Genomic DNA, 14,829 nt, shown 5'->3' on the forward strand with positions numbered 1-14,829 from the left:
AAATACACCTCATATAAACAAATGCAATGCTGATGCACCAAGAAGAAAGCTGAACACTGATTGCGGCAACCCTTTTTATACTGCATTTTATCTGAGCTGTTCATCACTCCACGGAAATGTACTGAGAATATGATACCAAATCTTAGTCATTGATTATTACCATCCTTACCCGTTCATGGTAGTACTCATGATCGACGTTTTGAATTGGAATCCCATCGATTGTTATCGATCCGCTCTCAGGATCATACATGCGTTGTATGAGCGAGACAATTGAAGACTTTCCGCCACCACTTGGACCCACTAAAGCCACAGTCGTACCAGCTTTGATAGTGAGATTAAAACCCTTAAAAAGAGTAGCGATTTAAAACATTAAATTTGCACCAAACTCTGGTTAATTAGATCACACTATTGAAGGAGAATCAAAGCTACAAAGCCAACCGGGCTCACTTTCAAGATCGGATTATTAGGACGAGATGGGTAAGTAAAGTACACATCTTCGAAGCATATCGTCCCTTGTAGAATAGGTCTTTGGTTTCCGTCAAAAGCCATTGCTGGTTTACGATACATGTACGCGAAGACCTAGCAAAAAGGAAAGAGAATATCTTATAGAAATTCTAGAAGACTTGAATGATCTACCTGCCACAGATCGAAAAGAAGAAGGAAAATAACAGATTCAAAAAAGATCAGTAAAATAAAACCCACTCATACTACTTTATTGATTCCAACAATGCAAGCATCACGTGAACTATTCATTTTATTCACTCATATTCATCTAAACTAAACTAACTCACTGAGCCCGTCAAAAATACCTGGACGAAAATCGAAACGCTTTGAAAATGTCACTTTCAAATATCACTTGAAGCCACTACCATCAAAGAAACGCTTGGTATTTTTCCATATTACTGCGATTTCTTTGTCGAGATTAATTTCAGTCATGTTGTATGATCGCAGTAACATTAAACAAGTTTTCAACAATTGCATTATCCATAGTTTTGATGATGCGCAGAGATTCGCTGTGATTATCAACAACTAACAACCACACATAGGAAAAACAACAAAAAACGAAAGAACAATATCATCACTAGAAGAATAGAAGCCGAAAATCCGAGCCATCAATCCTGCTAATTTTCCGAACAAACGACAAACAAGTAAAAGTGCAAAGGCGAAAGTCTTTACCTTTCTGGACGCGCCAACGCAGTCCATTATGCCAGCAATGACGAAACCTAGCCACTAAAATATAAGCAACTCAGGTAACTGGACGGTACACAGCTGTAAACTGATGCACACTGACGTAGACGTTCTCGTCCAACTGAATCTGGTACAGAAGGAAGGTGATTAGACTGTCAGCTGTCAGGTTTTCTATAAGTAAATAATCTAACTAATACTATAAGTAAGATATCACCTCACAAAAAGAATTACCCGACATTACTAAATGTCCTCCATAGGAAAGGACAGCCAACAAAATGGCATTCTCACTAAACTCGTTATTCCATGTGTAACCCATGTAAGCCAGCGATCTGTGCGAAGAATATGAATAATGTCTCATTTTTAGGCATGAAACAACTTACTTCTTCTTGTTCATTTTCAAAGTAGCGTCTAAGTTGTCTTCAAATGCTTTCACCTCAAACATTTCACAAGCGAAAGACCTGTAACAGAGCTTTGGTAAAGTGGCAAAAGTTGTACGGCAAGATCGATCTAAATTTCGGTTAATGTCTCGATATTCTCTTCGCCATCTCACCATATATGTACAAATGGTAGGCGCTGTAATGGTTCTACTGATTGTGCGCGACGTATTTGCCGCAGTGCACTTTTCCCCATGTTCTCCAAATTGAGTGATCCATATGCCGTGTTTTGCTCTAATCGAAGACGCATCGCCAAACGCAATTCACCAAATTGAACACAAAATGCGCACCCTACAACCCCATCCCATTAGAGGTGTATTCTTCCACTGTTTTAGGGGGTAGCGTTTCTTACATGATATTTTGAAATTTCGCAAAGGACTTCAACTCTCGACCAACAATAATGAAAAAAGTATCCCAATCGATACCTATCTGGTTTATGAATGCGAAGATTTCTCACCTAACTGTTTTCATGGTGCCCAGCACTTCCTCTGCTTTAGCATTCGCTTTTGCTATGGTTGTCTGCGTTTCTTCGGATAGTTTCTGCAAAAAAAGCTTATACATCGCTAGAGTGTGCCTACTCCTCTTCTTCTCGGCGCTCAAATGGAAGAAACAGATCTTCCAAAGATTTTGATTGCTAAACCCTACATCGTAGTAACTTCCATACCACTTTGTTATGAAACCAGTGAAAGGAAGTGCGATCATGGTAACCTAAAACTGGGTCGATATTTCACGATGAAAAGGAACAGTGTATAGAGAATAGAATAGAACAGAAATGAGGAAAGATAACGAACTGTAGTCAGCCTCCACGAAAGATAGCTCATCACGCAGAGGGATCCTACGAACATTACCATATTCCTTAAGAAGACATTAACATGCGTTGAAACGGTTGTTGCCATAACCTGGCAATCGGACGAAATACGTGAAACAGTCTCTCCTGTAATCCCGCCAATAGAGCCTATCTTTCAATTTTTCCTAAAATTTTTCTCTCTTTTTACTTGCCAGATTTTGTAGTGTCGAAAAAGGCGATCTCTTGCTTTACCAACGATCGGAACAGATCCAATCTTATTTGCCTTGAAACCAGGGCTGTAGCATACGCAAAGGTGCCACCTCGAAGGCCGCCGAATATGGTGCTGGAAACTCTTCACTGTACGAGGTAAACGAGATTTATTTCACAGGGAATCACTCATGCATTTGCTGTGCTATTCACAATAGCATTCAATATCGCACTTCGATTCAAAATAGTACCTATTCTAAATCGAGGCCAAATATATACCTGCTTAACGCCAGAAGACTCATTAGAGCCACCGAACGGACCAATGCACGCATACCACCGCCTAAGGCGATATCAGCTATAACTCGTCCAGTATACGCTGGTATGAAAACACGCGCTAAAATAAATAAATAAGTTGATCAAAACAAATCACAGCATTTGAACAGTATTGACCAGTATTTGATCCACGTACAGAGGGCGTAAAGCGTAAGGAATACCAATCCAGCACAAAACCATTTCCATTGAGCGCGACAGTAACCAAGAAGAAGCTTAGTTATTCTCCATGTGCTTTCACGAGTTTGGTTTTCAGAACCTGCAGCGAGCCATTTTATTTCACATCATACTCAGAAAGTAAATTGACGTAAGCCCTTCATTTTTCAAAAATTTGTCACCTACTGTTCTCTTCTCTTTCGTCTAAACGTCCATATTCGAGCAATAGAGGAGCGCTCAGGTGACAGCACAGCACGAAAAACATCCCAGAGGCAAGAATTGACCATGTAATGGTCATCCAAACACCAGGATACATGAGCATTTCCGGGTATTCGGCGAAGCACAACAATTTCACAAGAGAATACGAATAAATAACTGTGGCGATACCAAGACTATGAACTTTTAAATTTCTTATGCCACCATAGAACCACAGATTAATGCTTACAGCTATAAGAAGCATTCCACGGAGAGCAGCCAGCACCACAAATTCAAGAGGACTGGACAAGTATGTTACTCTGATGAATTGCTCTGCGATGAGATCCAAACGGAAAAACCAGCTCGTTGAATAAAAGCCGAATAACAGTAATGTTAGTGGTAGATCAATAGCTACGAAGGATATAACAAAATAATACACAGCTTTCATAGTGAACACAATGGCTGGCTTACATAAAATCTGAAAGCAGATAATTTGAAAACTGAAGCAACTTCTGTAGCGGGTACAAATTGCCACAATGAAGGATTGGCCTCCCGTTAACAAAAATAAAAGTCGATCGACTTTTGAAATCCGTGCAATAGCAAACTATTAATTAACTGTAACTTTTGCCTCCTTTTTAAAGTGCTAGGTGTTCCAGATTTTTGTACGCTTAAGTATTAGTCATTATATCAAAAAATAACTCAATAAACTGAAACGTGCAGAAAACTGCATTTTCGTTGCAGCAAGTTTGGTTTTTGTCTGTGAAACAGATGAACGAGTACCTATTGGTTCCTGTCCCACTTTTTCGAGAAAAAAATCCAAATTATTTGTGTTTTTATAACTGAGTGGGTCGCGTGTTTACTCATCAGCGGAAGTTCGTGATTACTGCATTCACTGAAGACCGTAATCTTCTCCAAGAAACAAGATATCAAAACAAATCACTGAGCCGAAAGTAACTGAACCTTTTGATTGTCACGTAGATAAAGATAATCGAAAGTTCTAGATACTTAACAGACCACAGTGGTTCAAGATCAGTTTCCAACATAATTGAATAAAGAGAGTAATTTTTCGACAGTTTTCAGAACGAACAGAAAGCAGCAAATCACACATCTTAACTAAAGGTAAAATCGGTAGAAGAATTAACTTCTATAAACCACAAAGAAAAGGACGCAACAATTAGCTTTACTTCCAAAAGTAAAAACAGAAAAAAAAACAACATCCAATCTTATTACTGCCAATTAAATTACGGGATGAAAACATTAGCATGATCACAACGTTGACAGAATTATCCATACGAAAATCAGCTGAGCCGAGAAATCACACATTTGTTTAACCAGTACTCAACTATCGGCTAATGTTAGCAGAGCAGGTCTCACTATGCACATACACCGAATTATGCACTGGAAATTAAAAATATCAAAAAAAGACAATTAGATAGGAAGGATTAGTTGCTAAAAGCGAACTTTACTGAAGTCGAAAAAAATCTCAGACATTTCACGAACATCTACGGGTTTAAGCAATGACACGACTGTCGTGATCACTTACACCAATTCCAGTGGCAGCATGTTAAGAATAAGCGTGCCTAGCTCATGGCATCATAGCAAGTGTAGGAACATTGCCACAAAGGTACAAAAATAGAGCAGTTCTATGTATTTGACTGCGTGAGATCTTCAAAATCACAACTAAGCAGCAAATTAGTCTGAATCTTCTTTGATTTTTGATGCAAGAATCTGCTTCGAAACTAACGAGTAATAAAGACCATTCTCATCCTCCATCAGATCCGCGTGATTTCCAGACTACAAAATAGAGCATGACCGGAAAACGAAGACTGAGATTTTGGCTATATTTAACATAATTTAAGAGTAAGAAATGACGAACGAGTAAATTTCTGCAAGAGTAAAGAAATTGCGGAACCTGTACTAAAGATCCTTTATGAATAACTGCTATTCGATCTGCTTTTTCGATAGTAGATAATCGATGAGCAACTATTAAAACAGTCCGTTCACGTGCACACCTGAAAGTGTGAAATTCTAAGAAAAACAATAACGTCATCACTGCAGAATGGTGCAGTTAACAAAACACGGAAGATATAGGCTGTTCACAACCTAAAACTACTTCAGTAAGCCCTCCCTACACACTATTTCTTCCTATCAGTAGTAGTTTAATCGTACCTTCACATCTACTGAGAAGCATACCTTCAGAGCAGAAACTTCACATCTTGTTAAAATGTTTCGTTTAACTATCTGTGTTTACAAGCGTTACGCGCGAATATCCAAGGCGAGATGAACCATAGTGTTGAATAAAGAAGCTACACCCTATGAGATAAAGGTAGATGCAGATATCATAACGAAAGTTAAAATTAAGTTTACAGCGCAAAGGTTCAAAAGCCTTCAAACTTCGTATTTCTAACAAAACCACAATACAGCGAATATTCGCAACAGCAGTTGAAAGGCTATGAGGTAACATAAGATACCCCGTAAAATGAGGTATTAACACGCACAAGCTATTTTAAACAACTACTAGCGATGACAGCAGTGAACTGAATTACTCACCTATTTAGCGCTTCCTGAACCAATGCTTCGGACTCGGCATCTAGAGCTGACGTCGCCTCATCAAGAATTAACACCACTGGGTTCCTAACCAAAGCTCTGGCTATTGCAATTCGCTGTTTTTGACCTCCTGGAGTAGACTCAACGAGTAAGATAAGCAGTGGACAGTAGCAGAAAGATGTAGAACTTCGTTACCCGACATCTGAACGCCTTTCTCGCCGCAATTCGTATCGTACCCTTTCTCCAGTTCCATAACAAAATTATGAACATTGGCTGTATGTGCTGCTCGGAGCATATCTGCCTCGGTAGCCCATTCGCACCCATACAGTATGTTGTATCGGACAGATCCATTGTAGAGGACTGGTTCCTGTGCCACAAGGGCAATCTGGAATATCACACTGCATCTTTTACACTACTACCATAAAGATGATCGAGAACAGAAACTAACTTTCTGGTGATAATATACATGAGAAATATCCTCCACATTTATCCCATCTATGGTAATGGCTCCTTTGTTTGGCTCATAGAAATGTTGTATCAAAGAAACGATAGAAGATTTTCCACCGCCACTCGGCCCTACCAGAGCTGTTGTTCGACCAGCTTCTATGACTAAATTCAGACCCTGAAAGGACCAAAACTGTTACTAATAAGTTAACCTGTTTATCTAGGTTAAGAAAAAAACCTTCAACACGGGATTGTTGGGTCTCGAAGGGTAAGTGAAATGCACGTTTTTGAATTCGATTCGACCTCCAAGCACGGGTTCTCTTTTACCGTCGTTTGGTATTTCAGGTTCACGATACATATACTCAAATACCTACAAGTCATTTTAGCATGCGTGATAATGGGAAATACGACGAATTTAGAGATAACCTTTCTTGACGCGCCCACGCACTCCATCAAACCAGTCATCACATAACCGATGTTCTGAAATTAGCATAAAAATAGAAGAAGTTCTCCAACACACAAAACGAAGTGTATTTGTTTCATCTTATAGAGGGAAGAAAACTTCAGGAAAAAGATTTGTGGGCCAATCCTTCCGAAAGTTGTGTACGAAGTGGCAGCGCCTAGATGTCCGAAATCTTAAGGGGACCTTGAGAAAAAAGGCTGACAAACTCATAAAACCAAACCCGGGATTGTACAAATTCTTAGGCAAACCATTGTGATGATGCTTTCTCGATTTCAAACTTTTTCCAATGGGATTTTAATCGTGCCTCAGCGCCACACCTCCAAATCCTGAGGTTTCGCCGAATACAGCAAAACTACATACCATCGTTCATATTCAAAAATGTCCCTTTCGTAGAACACAAATAGCCTTCGGTATGAACTTTAGCAACTTTAAGAGAAACAGAACAAAATAATACAAAAGAAAAGAAGGATTAAAATACGCGTAAACTTACATATAAATTCTCGCCAAGTTGCATTTGATAGAGGAGAAATGTGATCAGTTGGTCCGTTGACATCATATCTAGAAAATCCCAACAAAAACATGACAAATAGAGGTTACTGAATGATGTCTTTCAAGATTATGCATAAGGTTAACAAGACTAACTCGTCAGAACGATACGCGAACACTTAGAGCTGAATTGTACTCACAAAAATAGTCTGATGCTCAGAAACAAGTACTAACAGTTGTGTTTATGAAAGGGGCTAATAGTACTAAGAACTCAGTTCAATGACGAATAGGAGAATAACAACAAAATCTAACTTATCTTCGTTTCAATGAAACCTCACTTACTGGACATGACTAGGTGACCTCCATAGAACAATACGGCTACCAAAATGGCATTGTCACAGAATTCGTTGTTCCACGTGTAGCCCATGTATGCGATAGCCCTAAATTGAGCATTTTATGAGATGGTGTACCAGATTCGTCAGTCTCACCGAAGTATCAGTGATGCATATATGTTAAAAACCTGAAATGCACACCGGTTGTAGATTTTACGTGCTCCACTATGACCACAACGAGACTATTATTATTGGGACTTGAATTACAGACAGTGTATCACGAAATTGACATGATACAGAAATCCCAGGGTAAACATTGAGTTCGATATGTATGTCAAAACAAAACGAAAGGAGGTGCAGTTGCGTAAGCGGCTCCACTCGAAGAGGGCGGTGAAGCAAGCGGTTGGGATCGCGGTGGGACCATCGCGACCTATAGCAAGGAATAGTGTGAATGGGGTCCCCCTAGATTCTAACCGCCACGATCCGTTGCTCCGCTTTGAGTGCAGCCCTTTGCGCAACTGCACCGTCCTTGATGTCATTTGACCCCACTATAGATTACAGCAATGATCGTGGCTTCGTTCATCCTATTCTAATCGTAGAAAAAAAAAACGTGAAAACCACTCTAATTCCTACGAGATACGTTAGAGGTGCACCCTTCGTACAAGATCCGCTTCCACGAAGGAGCGGTCGAAAATTAATTACGTCCAAGAAACACCAATAAATAGGCTGCCGAGGAGCAAGCCAGAGGAGGCACAAAGGTGCGCGTTCTAATCTATCTCGCAGGAACCAAAGCGGTTGCCTTTTCTTATGACGACTAAAAGAGGGTAAGGTGGGGGTGGAAGGGGGGTCGAACGGGGCCACGCTCAGTTCCGTAATCTACAGCCCAAACTCTACGTTTTCCTGGGGTTTCCGCACCACTTTAACTTCACTATACACTGTATTTGTGCCACTGTGGATTCATCGCTACCCGATGTTAGCAACATTCCATCGCATAGTTCCCGTCGTCGCTCCGTACCTGCGATGGAAAATGCTGCCCTCATCAAAAATTGAAGCAGGTCCACATACATTATCACAAGCGTCTAAAAGTCATCTAATTCTCCAAACTCACTTCTTCCTATTCATTTTCAACGTCTCACCGAGTTTTCCTTCGAAACGATCAGCTTCTCGTCGCTCACATGCAAATGATCTGCAAACTCCACTACTCGTTATTGTTCGTTATCATCTGTGATGTATTTCGTTGACCTTACTGTACGCATAGTAGAAAGAACCTCTTCGGCTATTTGATTTGCATCAGCTATAGTCGTTTGCGTTTTCTCTGACAATTTCTGAAGTGCAACAAAGGTCAATATCTTCTTTAACATTAGGGGAAAGAAAATACGAGAACCAACATCGTAATAGGCGCCGTACCATTTGGTGATGAAGCCAACAAGAGGAATAGCGATGAAAGTTACCTTCAATAGGATCCACCTCGATAGTTCAACAAAAAAAAAGCTTTTGGAAAGAATTATAAAAAATTTACTCTAAGTTTCCAAACTAACCAGTGACAGTCGCCAAGACATAACAAACATGAAAACAAGTGCACCGACAAGCATCACACCGTTCCTAAGGAATACATTGAGATTCGTTGAAACTGTTGTGGACATTGTCTGACAATCAGACGTTAGGCGAGATACCATTTCACCTACAATAATCCAATCCAGTAAGGTAATTGTCGTTTCAGCAAAGAACAGAAAAAATAAATTTTGAAATAAATGCTACTCGATTAGTACCAGATTTGGTGATGTCGAAGAAACCAATGTCCTGTTGAACTAAAGATCGAAAAAGGTCCAACCGAACTTGTCTGCTAACAAGTGCCGTCGCATAATCAAAGCAACCACCTCGAAGGCCACCAAACAAAGTACTAAAGAGATAAGCTTAACAAAAGGATAGAAGATGAAAAACTCCAGTAATCAACTGTTTGGGATTTATATAGAGAGCACAAATTACTGGTTATTTTTACGAACAACAAAAACATCAAACTTAGAGTGATTTGGAGTTTTCTTTCATAGCACTACTTTAGAACATTTACAATTCTAAAGTAGTATTATGAAAGAAAAATTAGTATGTGCACCAACCTCATCATTGTCAAAATTCCCATTATCAGCACTGAATGCACCAGTGCTGCAACTCCGGCCCTCTTCACAATGTTGGATATGACGTCACCAGTATATTTAGGGATAAATACTCGAGCTACAAGTAGCTTCCCATCAAAATATAAAAATGAAGTCTGCGACTTCCTATGTAAGGGCTTACCAATAGCATATATAATCAGGAATATAAATCCCACTGTAAACCAAAGCCACTGATGTTGACAATATCTGAGAAGAGCGCAAATGTGTTGAAATGTGCTTATTCGCCTCGGAGAAGTCTCAACAATGAGGAATTCTGCTGCATCTGAGATAAAAGATCTTTTCCATTAGGATTCTATTCCCAGATACAACTTTCTTAAAAATATTATTTCTTCTTGTACCTCACAGACTCGTATATAGTCCGGTTAAAACGACTTGAACTGCAGGTGAAATTACACGGGCGGTTGCTATTGTGGTGAAACCATTGTTATCTCCAACCGAACTGCGGAAATAAGGAGGATCCTATTGCGATATTTTGAGCGCAACAGCCTATGCAACAGCACTGCAAGTCAGGTTCGTTTTGACCAAACTGTAGACCACATTCGTTCCCTTAATGTGCCAAACTCAGACGATCTGCAGAGCGCACTTTTTCCAACGAACGCAAGAGAAATCTAGTTTTCGCAGTAATTGTGTGCTTTTGTAGTGGATCCAGATGAACAGACTCTAAGATAACACGTGAAGTCAGGGAAATTTGAAATTAATCTACACGGATTTTCTGAATGAGGACCCTTTGTGGATTTCGGTATTACAGCAAATGCGTTAGGAAATGATAGGCATCAGTCCATAAGCCTCAAACACGTTTAAACAGAGGTTATAGTTGGAGCCAAATGGAATAAACAGTTGTGCCAACTAAACACCAACGGTTCAAATTGCTGAATCTGATCTTTCACCAACTTTCAGTTGGCCGTCTTTTCATCCCATATGACTGTTGTTATCGGTTATACAGTAAAATTCGCCCGCAACTTCTTCATTTCTGAACACACAGTGCGCCGGTGCTGGGTAAGATACGGAGAATAAGGAGTAACCAATTGTTGGCGGTTTTTGGTTGCTTGAGATTGTCCACCATACCATAGCACCAATGACCTGCCATCAACGTCTAAACTCTGATAGGACTGATGCATTGCTGGCTCAACGCATCACTGTTTGCGTTCATATATACATAATCCACTGTAAAATAGCTCACCATCCGAAGGGCTTCTTTCGACTGTAGCTTCAACACTAGAAACGTCAGAAGTAGTAGAAGCAGAGTCAAACCGTTCCGAGACCAGACGTTGGTAGTTGAAATGATGTGCCGTCAAAACAAAGTACCAAACTATGGCAAATAGTAAAGCAGCCAGCACGGACCAAGTGGTTGAGAACCACACTCCCGGATAGTACATCATATGGAAGTCCTCGGAAAATGCGAGGAATTTCACCAGTGTGTAGGAATAGCAGAACGTTGCTACTCCAAGCATAGGCATAAACATAGTAGTAGCGACGGTATCATAGTGGAATGTTATGAGAAGCACAGCGACGGCAATTAGTGCTAGTCGTAGAATTGCTAGTAGAAGGAAATCGATAGGACTAGTGAAATAATTGTACCCGTCGACAAATACCAGATATTTGAATATGAGATCGAAGTCTATCGTCCAGTTGGGCGAATAGAATCCCATTGAAAGCACTGAGACAGCCACATCCGCGACCAGGAACAACCCCAATAGGGGAGATCGCCGTTTCATCACCGTGGCACCTAAAATAATTAATGTTTGTGATTGGAATTCTGTAGAGGCGTAAGGTATAGGAAATGTCGAAAATTATTTATAACAACGTCTTTTAAGCTGTGCTGATGAAGAGGTTAGATGAGTCAGATGGCAGGTAAGGAAAGACGATCCATCACAGGACCGCCCACAATGACGTCAGCGAAACTCGCAACATCTCAAATATTCTAGCCACAGTGAGAGAACATAACAGTTCGAAACCACGTAAGTTTCACATTCCCTTTTCTCCGAACATGGTGGACAATTTTACTGATGACCTGACGTTTTGATAAAGCTAATGAGTCGGTAGCGTAACATTGTATGGATTGAACATTGAAATATCTTAGTAGATGGGTACGTTATCGCACACTGTTGATGTTTCTGACGTTGTCAGCAAGTGAGATAGACCAAAGTTCCGACGCAATTGTCAAAACTACGTACGTTAACTAGCTAACTACGTAAGCAACTACGTACGTTACCACGTATAAATAATAAGGAGTAGTATAGAGAAAAAAGTGGACTTTGGCCGTATTGGAAACACCTTCAATGAATCATCGCAATCAGTTTAAATCGAAAAGTTCTAAAAAGGACCAAAAATTACTACCAAAAAGAGTTTCGCATCAGTCTTTCGAATGACGAATGAGAGTTTCCCAACGTACTGACAACGACCTTCGCTCCTCCCTTTTTCTTAGACTCTCAACTATTCTTTACATTAGCAGCCACTGCTGTTCCCATACAATCGAAAGTCTGCTGCTTTCTATTGCGGTTATATTAGTATGAAATTCTATTCCTAGTGAAACAGAAACTAAGAGATATGGTTGAACTTTTTGTGACAAACGTGGGAAGAAACAGTCGAGAAAATCGGACTGGAACGATGGAAACCGCTGACAAGCGCACCTGTTGTTTTTATTAGCGGATGAGTCACCACACTAGTATATAACGATAAGCTAGAGAGAAACGGAACACTGGAAAACTAATATATTTAGATATCTTCGGATGTCAAGGTATTGATTCCAGTGACAAAAAAATACGAGATAATTTCAAATTATGTAGGAAGGACAGCGATTACACGAAGAACTGGAATAAATAATCTAGGAAAGAAATATATAAGTAGTAAAATGAATGTAACAAATAAGGATCGCATTGCCTAATTGGGTTGAAAAACACCAATTTAAACACCGAATAACAGGAGTTCATCACAGGGAGAACTCGGAGACAAGATTTGGGGAAAATGTTGCTTGAAAAGGGGAGGGAGTCAGTGGCGGTCGTACTGCTGGACGCTCTACCTTACTTTTTTCTCTTAGTAATTTTGGCTTACATGTCATAGATCTTCTAACATTAACGCTCGGTCAGAATTCCGACTGATTCAGATGTTTACTTCCAGAAAAAATAGGGCGACTGACTGTCCCATCCGTCTACATTTTATCCCATTTGAGTCATATCCAGCTTGGCAAAGTGTGTCAAGAATCGATAGAACACGTATCTGTGTACACGTCAGTGCTTAGAAATCCACTACCTTTGAAAAATAGTGTAGTTGCGGACAATACAATGAGGGCAAGACTGGTGGCGATGTCGGGTCAAAACGACATGGAGCACGATGCAGACGCGTAAAGCTGCCCGCAGAGTTCACAGCCGCGCGGGCGCGGTTTTGGCGGCTCTGCTTTTTTGGTGGTTATTGAGCGCACTGCTGTGAATTGTAAATAACCACCTAGACCGCAGAGGCTGCAAACAGAGTTCAGAACCGCGCGGTTCTCAACTTTGCGGGCAGCCAGAGCCGCCTAACCGCGCGCCCGCGCGGCTTTGAACTCTGCGAGCAGTCTAAGATGTTGCGCTCGAAGTGGTGCGGTGGGGATAGCGGTTGGAATCGAGATGGGACCATATTGAACCGCACCAATGCACGGTGGTAGCAGGAGTCCTCACTCGTTTGCTTACGCAACTGCACCTTACTTCATGTCGTCTTCACTCTACTGTATAAATGAAGAATTGAGAGTCTCCTGAATGTGTTTACTGGAGTGAGGCACCATCTAAGAAACTTTGACTTGATCCGTGGTAAAAGTATTAATTACTTGTTACCTACTACATACTCTACAACTCGGTAGTTATAGCAGAGTTGCGCCAGCTATAGTCGGGTCTAAACGATGTGAATCACGAGTGTAGTTGCGGTGCATTTGCGAACGCGCTCGAAACGGCGCGGTGGAGGCAGCAGTTGGAACCGAGTTGGGACCGTTGCAAACTGCAGCGATGGATGGTGCCAGCAAGGGTTTCAGCACGCTCCTAACCGCTACGCTCCACCGCACCGCCTCGAAAGAAGCCGCGATTGCACCGTGTTTCATGTCGTTGTGACTATACTAGAGCTTTGTTTCCACTCCCCATAAGAACTGGTTCCCCTGAACTTGGGGTGCATCTGGTGCCATAACGATTCTGTAGGTTGCAGAGGCACTCTATCAGAGCCGACACATGTGTCATCTACGACAATGGCTAGGTATTGTTTTTTGGGTTTTCTTTCTTTTTTTTTAATCATAATAGGAACTATTATGATTTACTGTCATAAAAGAAGAACACTGCCTGTTTCATTTTGACTAAATTGCCCGTAAATTATATAATTCCTAACTGCAAACAGCTGCACATTTCACATTTTTTAAGGATCAGCTCTCTTAAGGGCACATTTTCAAGTGGAATGAGGAAATGTTAGAGGAAAGAGCGTAAATCAGATAGCGGTTAAGTGCAGACCTTGGGCTTTGACTGCCTCATCCTGGTGAGTGTCGGCCGACGCACATGAAGTTGAGGTAGTAATGGTGGAAGTCATCGTACTGACGGTTGTAGGAATGATAAGAGAAGTTAACTCTTGAAACTGAAGGGTTCATGTGTCGGCTGTTTGTTGAAAACCTGTTATATCTCACAGTTTGTAATTAAATTAGTTGCACTCCTCTAGAAAACTACTTATTTCTCAAATTCAGTCTTCGAAATCAATAGCCATTGGTAGGTTCCTCCACATCAACGTTATATGCGTGCGTCTCGACATCTTCGAAAATTTCCAAATGAGCAGACCTTTGAGAGCAGCAGAGCTCAGAACAGAACCACAAAAAGAAGAAAAAATCGACTGCAACAGTTCTTATGTAATCTCCTGTACTTTTTCTTACTGTCATGTATCTTTGTCTGTGTCGGTTTTTTATGTTTTTTCTCTTCATAACATACTCTGCCATATTTTATCTATTGTTATGTCTTCTCCTCCACCTATAAGTATTGAACTGTTATCCGCCTGTTCTTCTAGTCACAAGCTTCTTCCAAATTGTAGAAGGCGTCCTTCCGGGATTCTATCTGTAAGCTTCTCCAGAATAAACAAGGTCAACGCTGCA

The 14,829-nt window shown here is 40.7% G+C and overlaps 2 protein-coding genes across 5 annotated transcripts in view; both read right to left on the bottom strand.

Annotated features, from left to right (window-relative positions):
- RB195_005277 (uncharacterized protein) overlaps positions 1-3,745 on the bottom strand; it is a gene marked incomplete at both ends in the record, with an annotated part of 32,106 nt that extends 28,361 nt beyond the window's left edge. For 2 of the 3 annotated variants that reach the window (XM_064177680.1, XM_064177679.1), the window contains 13 exons: positions 170-343; positions 448-579; positions 1,177-1,230; positions 1,292-1,359; positions 1,420-1,517; positions 1,569-1,646; positions 2,080-2,162; positions 2,268-2,330; positions 2,414-2,556; positions 2,622-2,752; positions 2,896-3,010; positions 3,086-3,205; positions 3,289-3,418. In XM_064177680.1, coding sequence (XP_064034797.1) covers positions 170-343; positions 448-579; positions 1,177-1,230; positions 1,292-1,359; positions 1,420-1,517; positions 1,569-1,646; positions 2,080-2,162; positions 2,268-2,330; positions 2,414-2,556; positions 2,622-2,752; positions 2,896-3,010; positions 3,086-3,205; positions 3,289-3,418 — 1,389 coding nt within the window. Of the gene's footprint in view, positions 1-169; positions 344-447; positions 580-1,176; positions 1,231-1,291; positions 1,360-1,419; positions 1,518-1,568; positions 1,647-2,079; positions 2,163-2,267; positions 2,331-2,413; positions 2,557-2,621; positions 2,753-2,895; positions 3,011-3,085; positions 3,206-3,288 lie in introns of all 3 variants that reach the window. The other variant, XM_064177677.1, reaches the window with a different exon arrangement.
- A 1,244-nt stretch (positions 3,746-4,989) lies between these two features.
- On the bottom strand, positions 4,990-14,279 carry RB195_005279 (uncharacterized protein; the record flags this gene model as incomplete). 2 transcript variants are annotated; one of them, XM_064177683.1, is made up of 19 exons in its annotated part: positions 4,990-4,994; positions 5,055-5,091; positions 5,210-5,309; positions 5,848-5,974; positions 6,040-6,229; positions 6,293-6,466; positions 6,527-6,658; positions 6,715-6,768; positions 7,242-7,309; positions 7,580-7,677; positions 8,678-8,755; positions 8,812-8,894; positions 8,958-9,020; positions 9,108-9,250; positions 9,339-9,469; positions 9,684-9,798; positions 9,862-10,002; positions 10,921-11,466; positions 14,204-14,279. In XM_064177683.1, 19 exons carry the CDS (start codon positions 14,277-14,279, stop codon positions 4,990-4,992), a joined length of 2,361 nt encoding a protein of 786 aa, XP_064034800.1. The 2 variants fall into 2 exon arrangements, with proteins under 2 accessions (XP_064034800.1, XP_064034801.1); XM_064177682.1 differs by having other exon boundaries at positions 4,990-5,091.
- Between the last annotated feature and the right edge of the window lie 550 nt (positions 14,280-14,829).

The sequence above is a fragment of the Necator americanus genome, chromosome I (assembly GCF_031761385.1).
Source record: "Necator americanus strain Aroian chromosome I, whole genome shotgun sequence".
Lineage (NCBI taxonomy): Eukaryota > Metazoa > Nematoda > Chromadorea > Rhabditida > Ancylostomatidae > Necator > Necator americanus.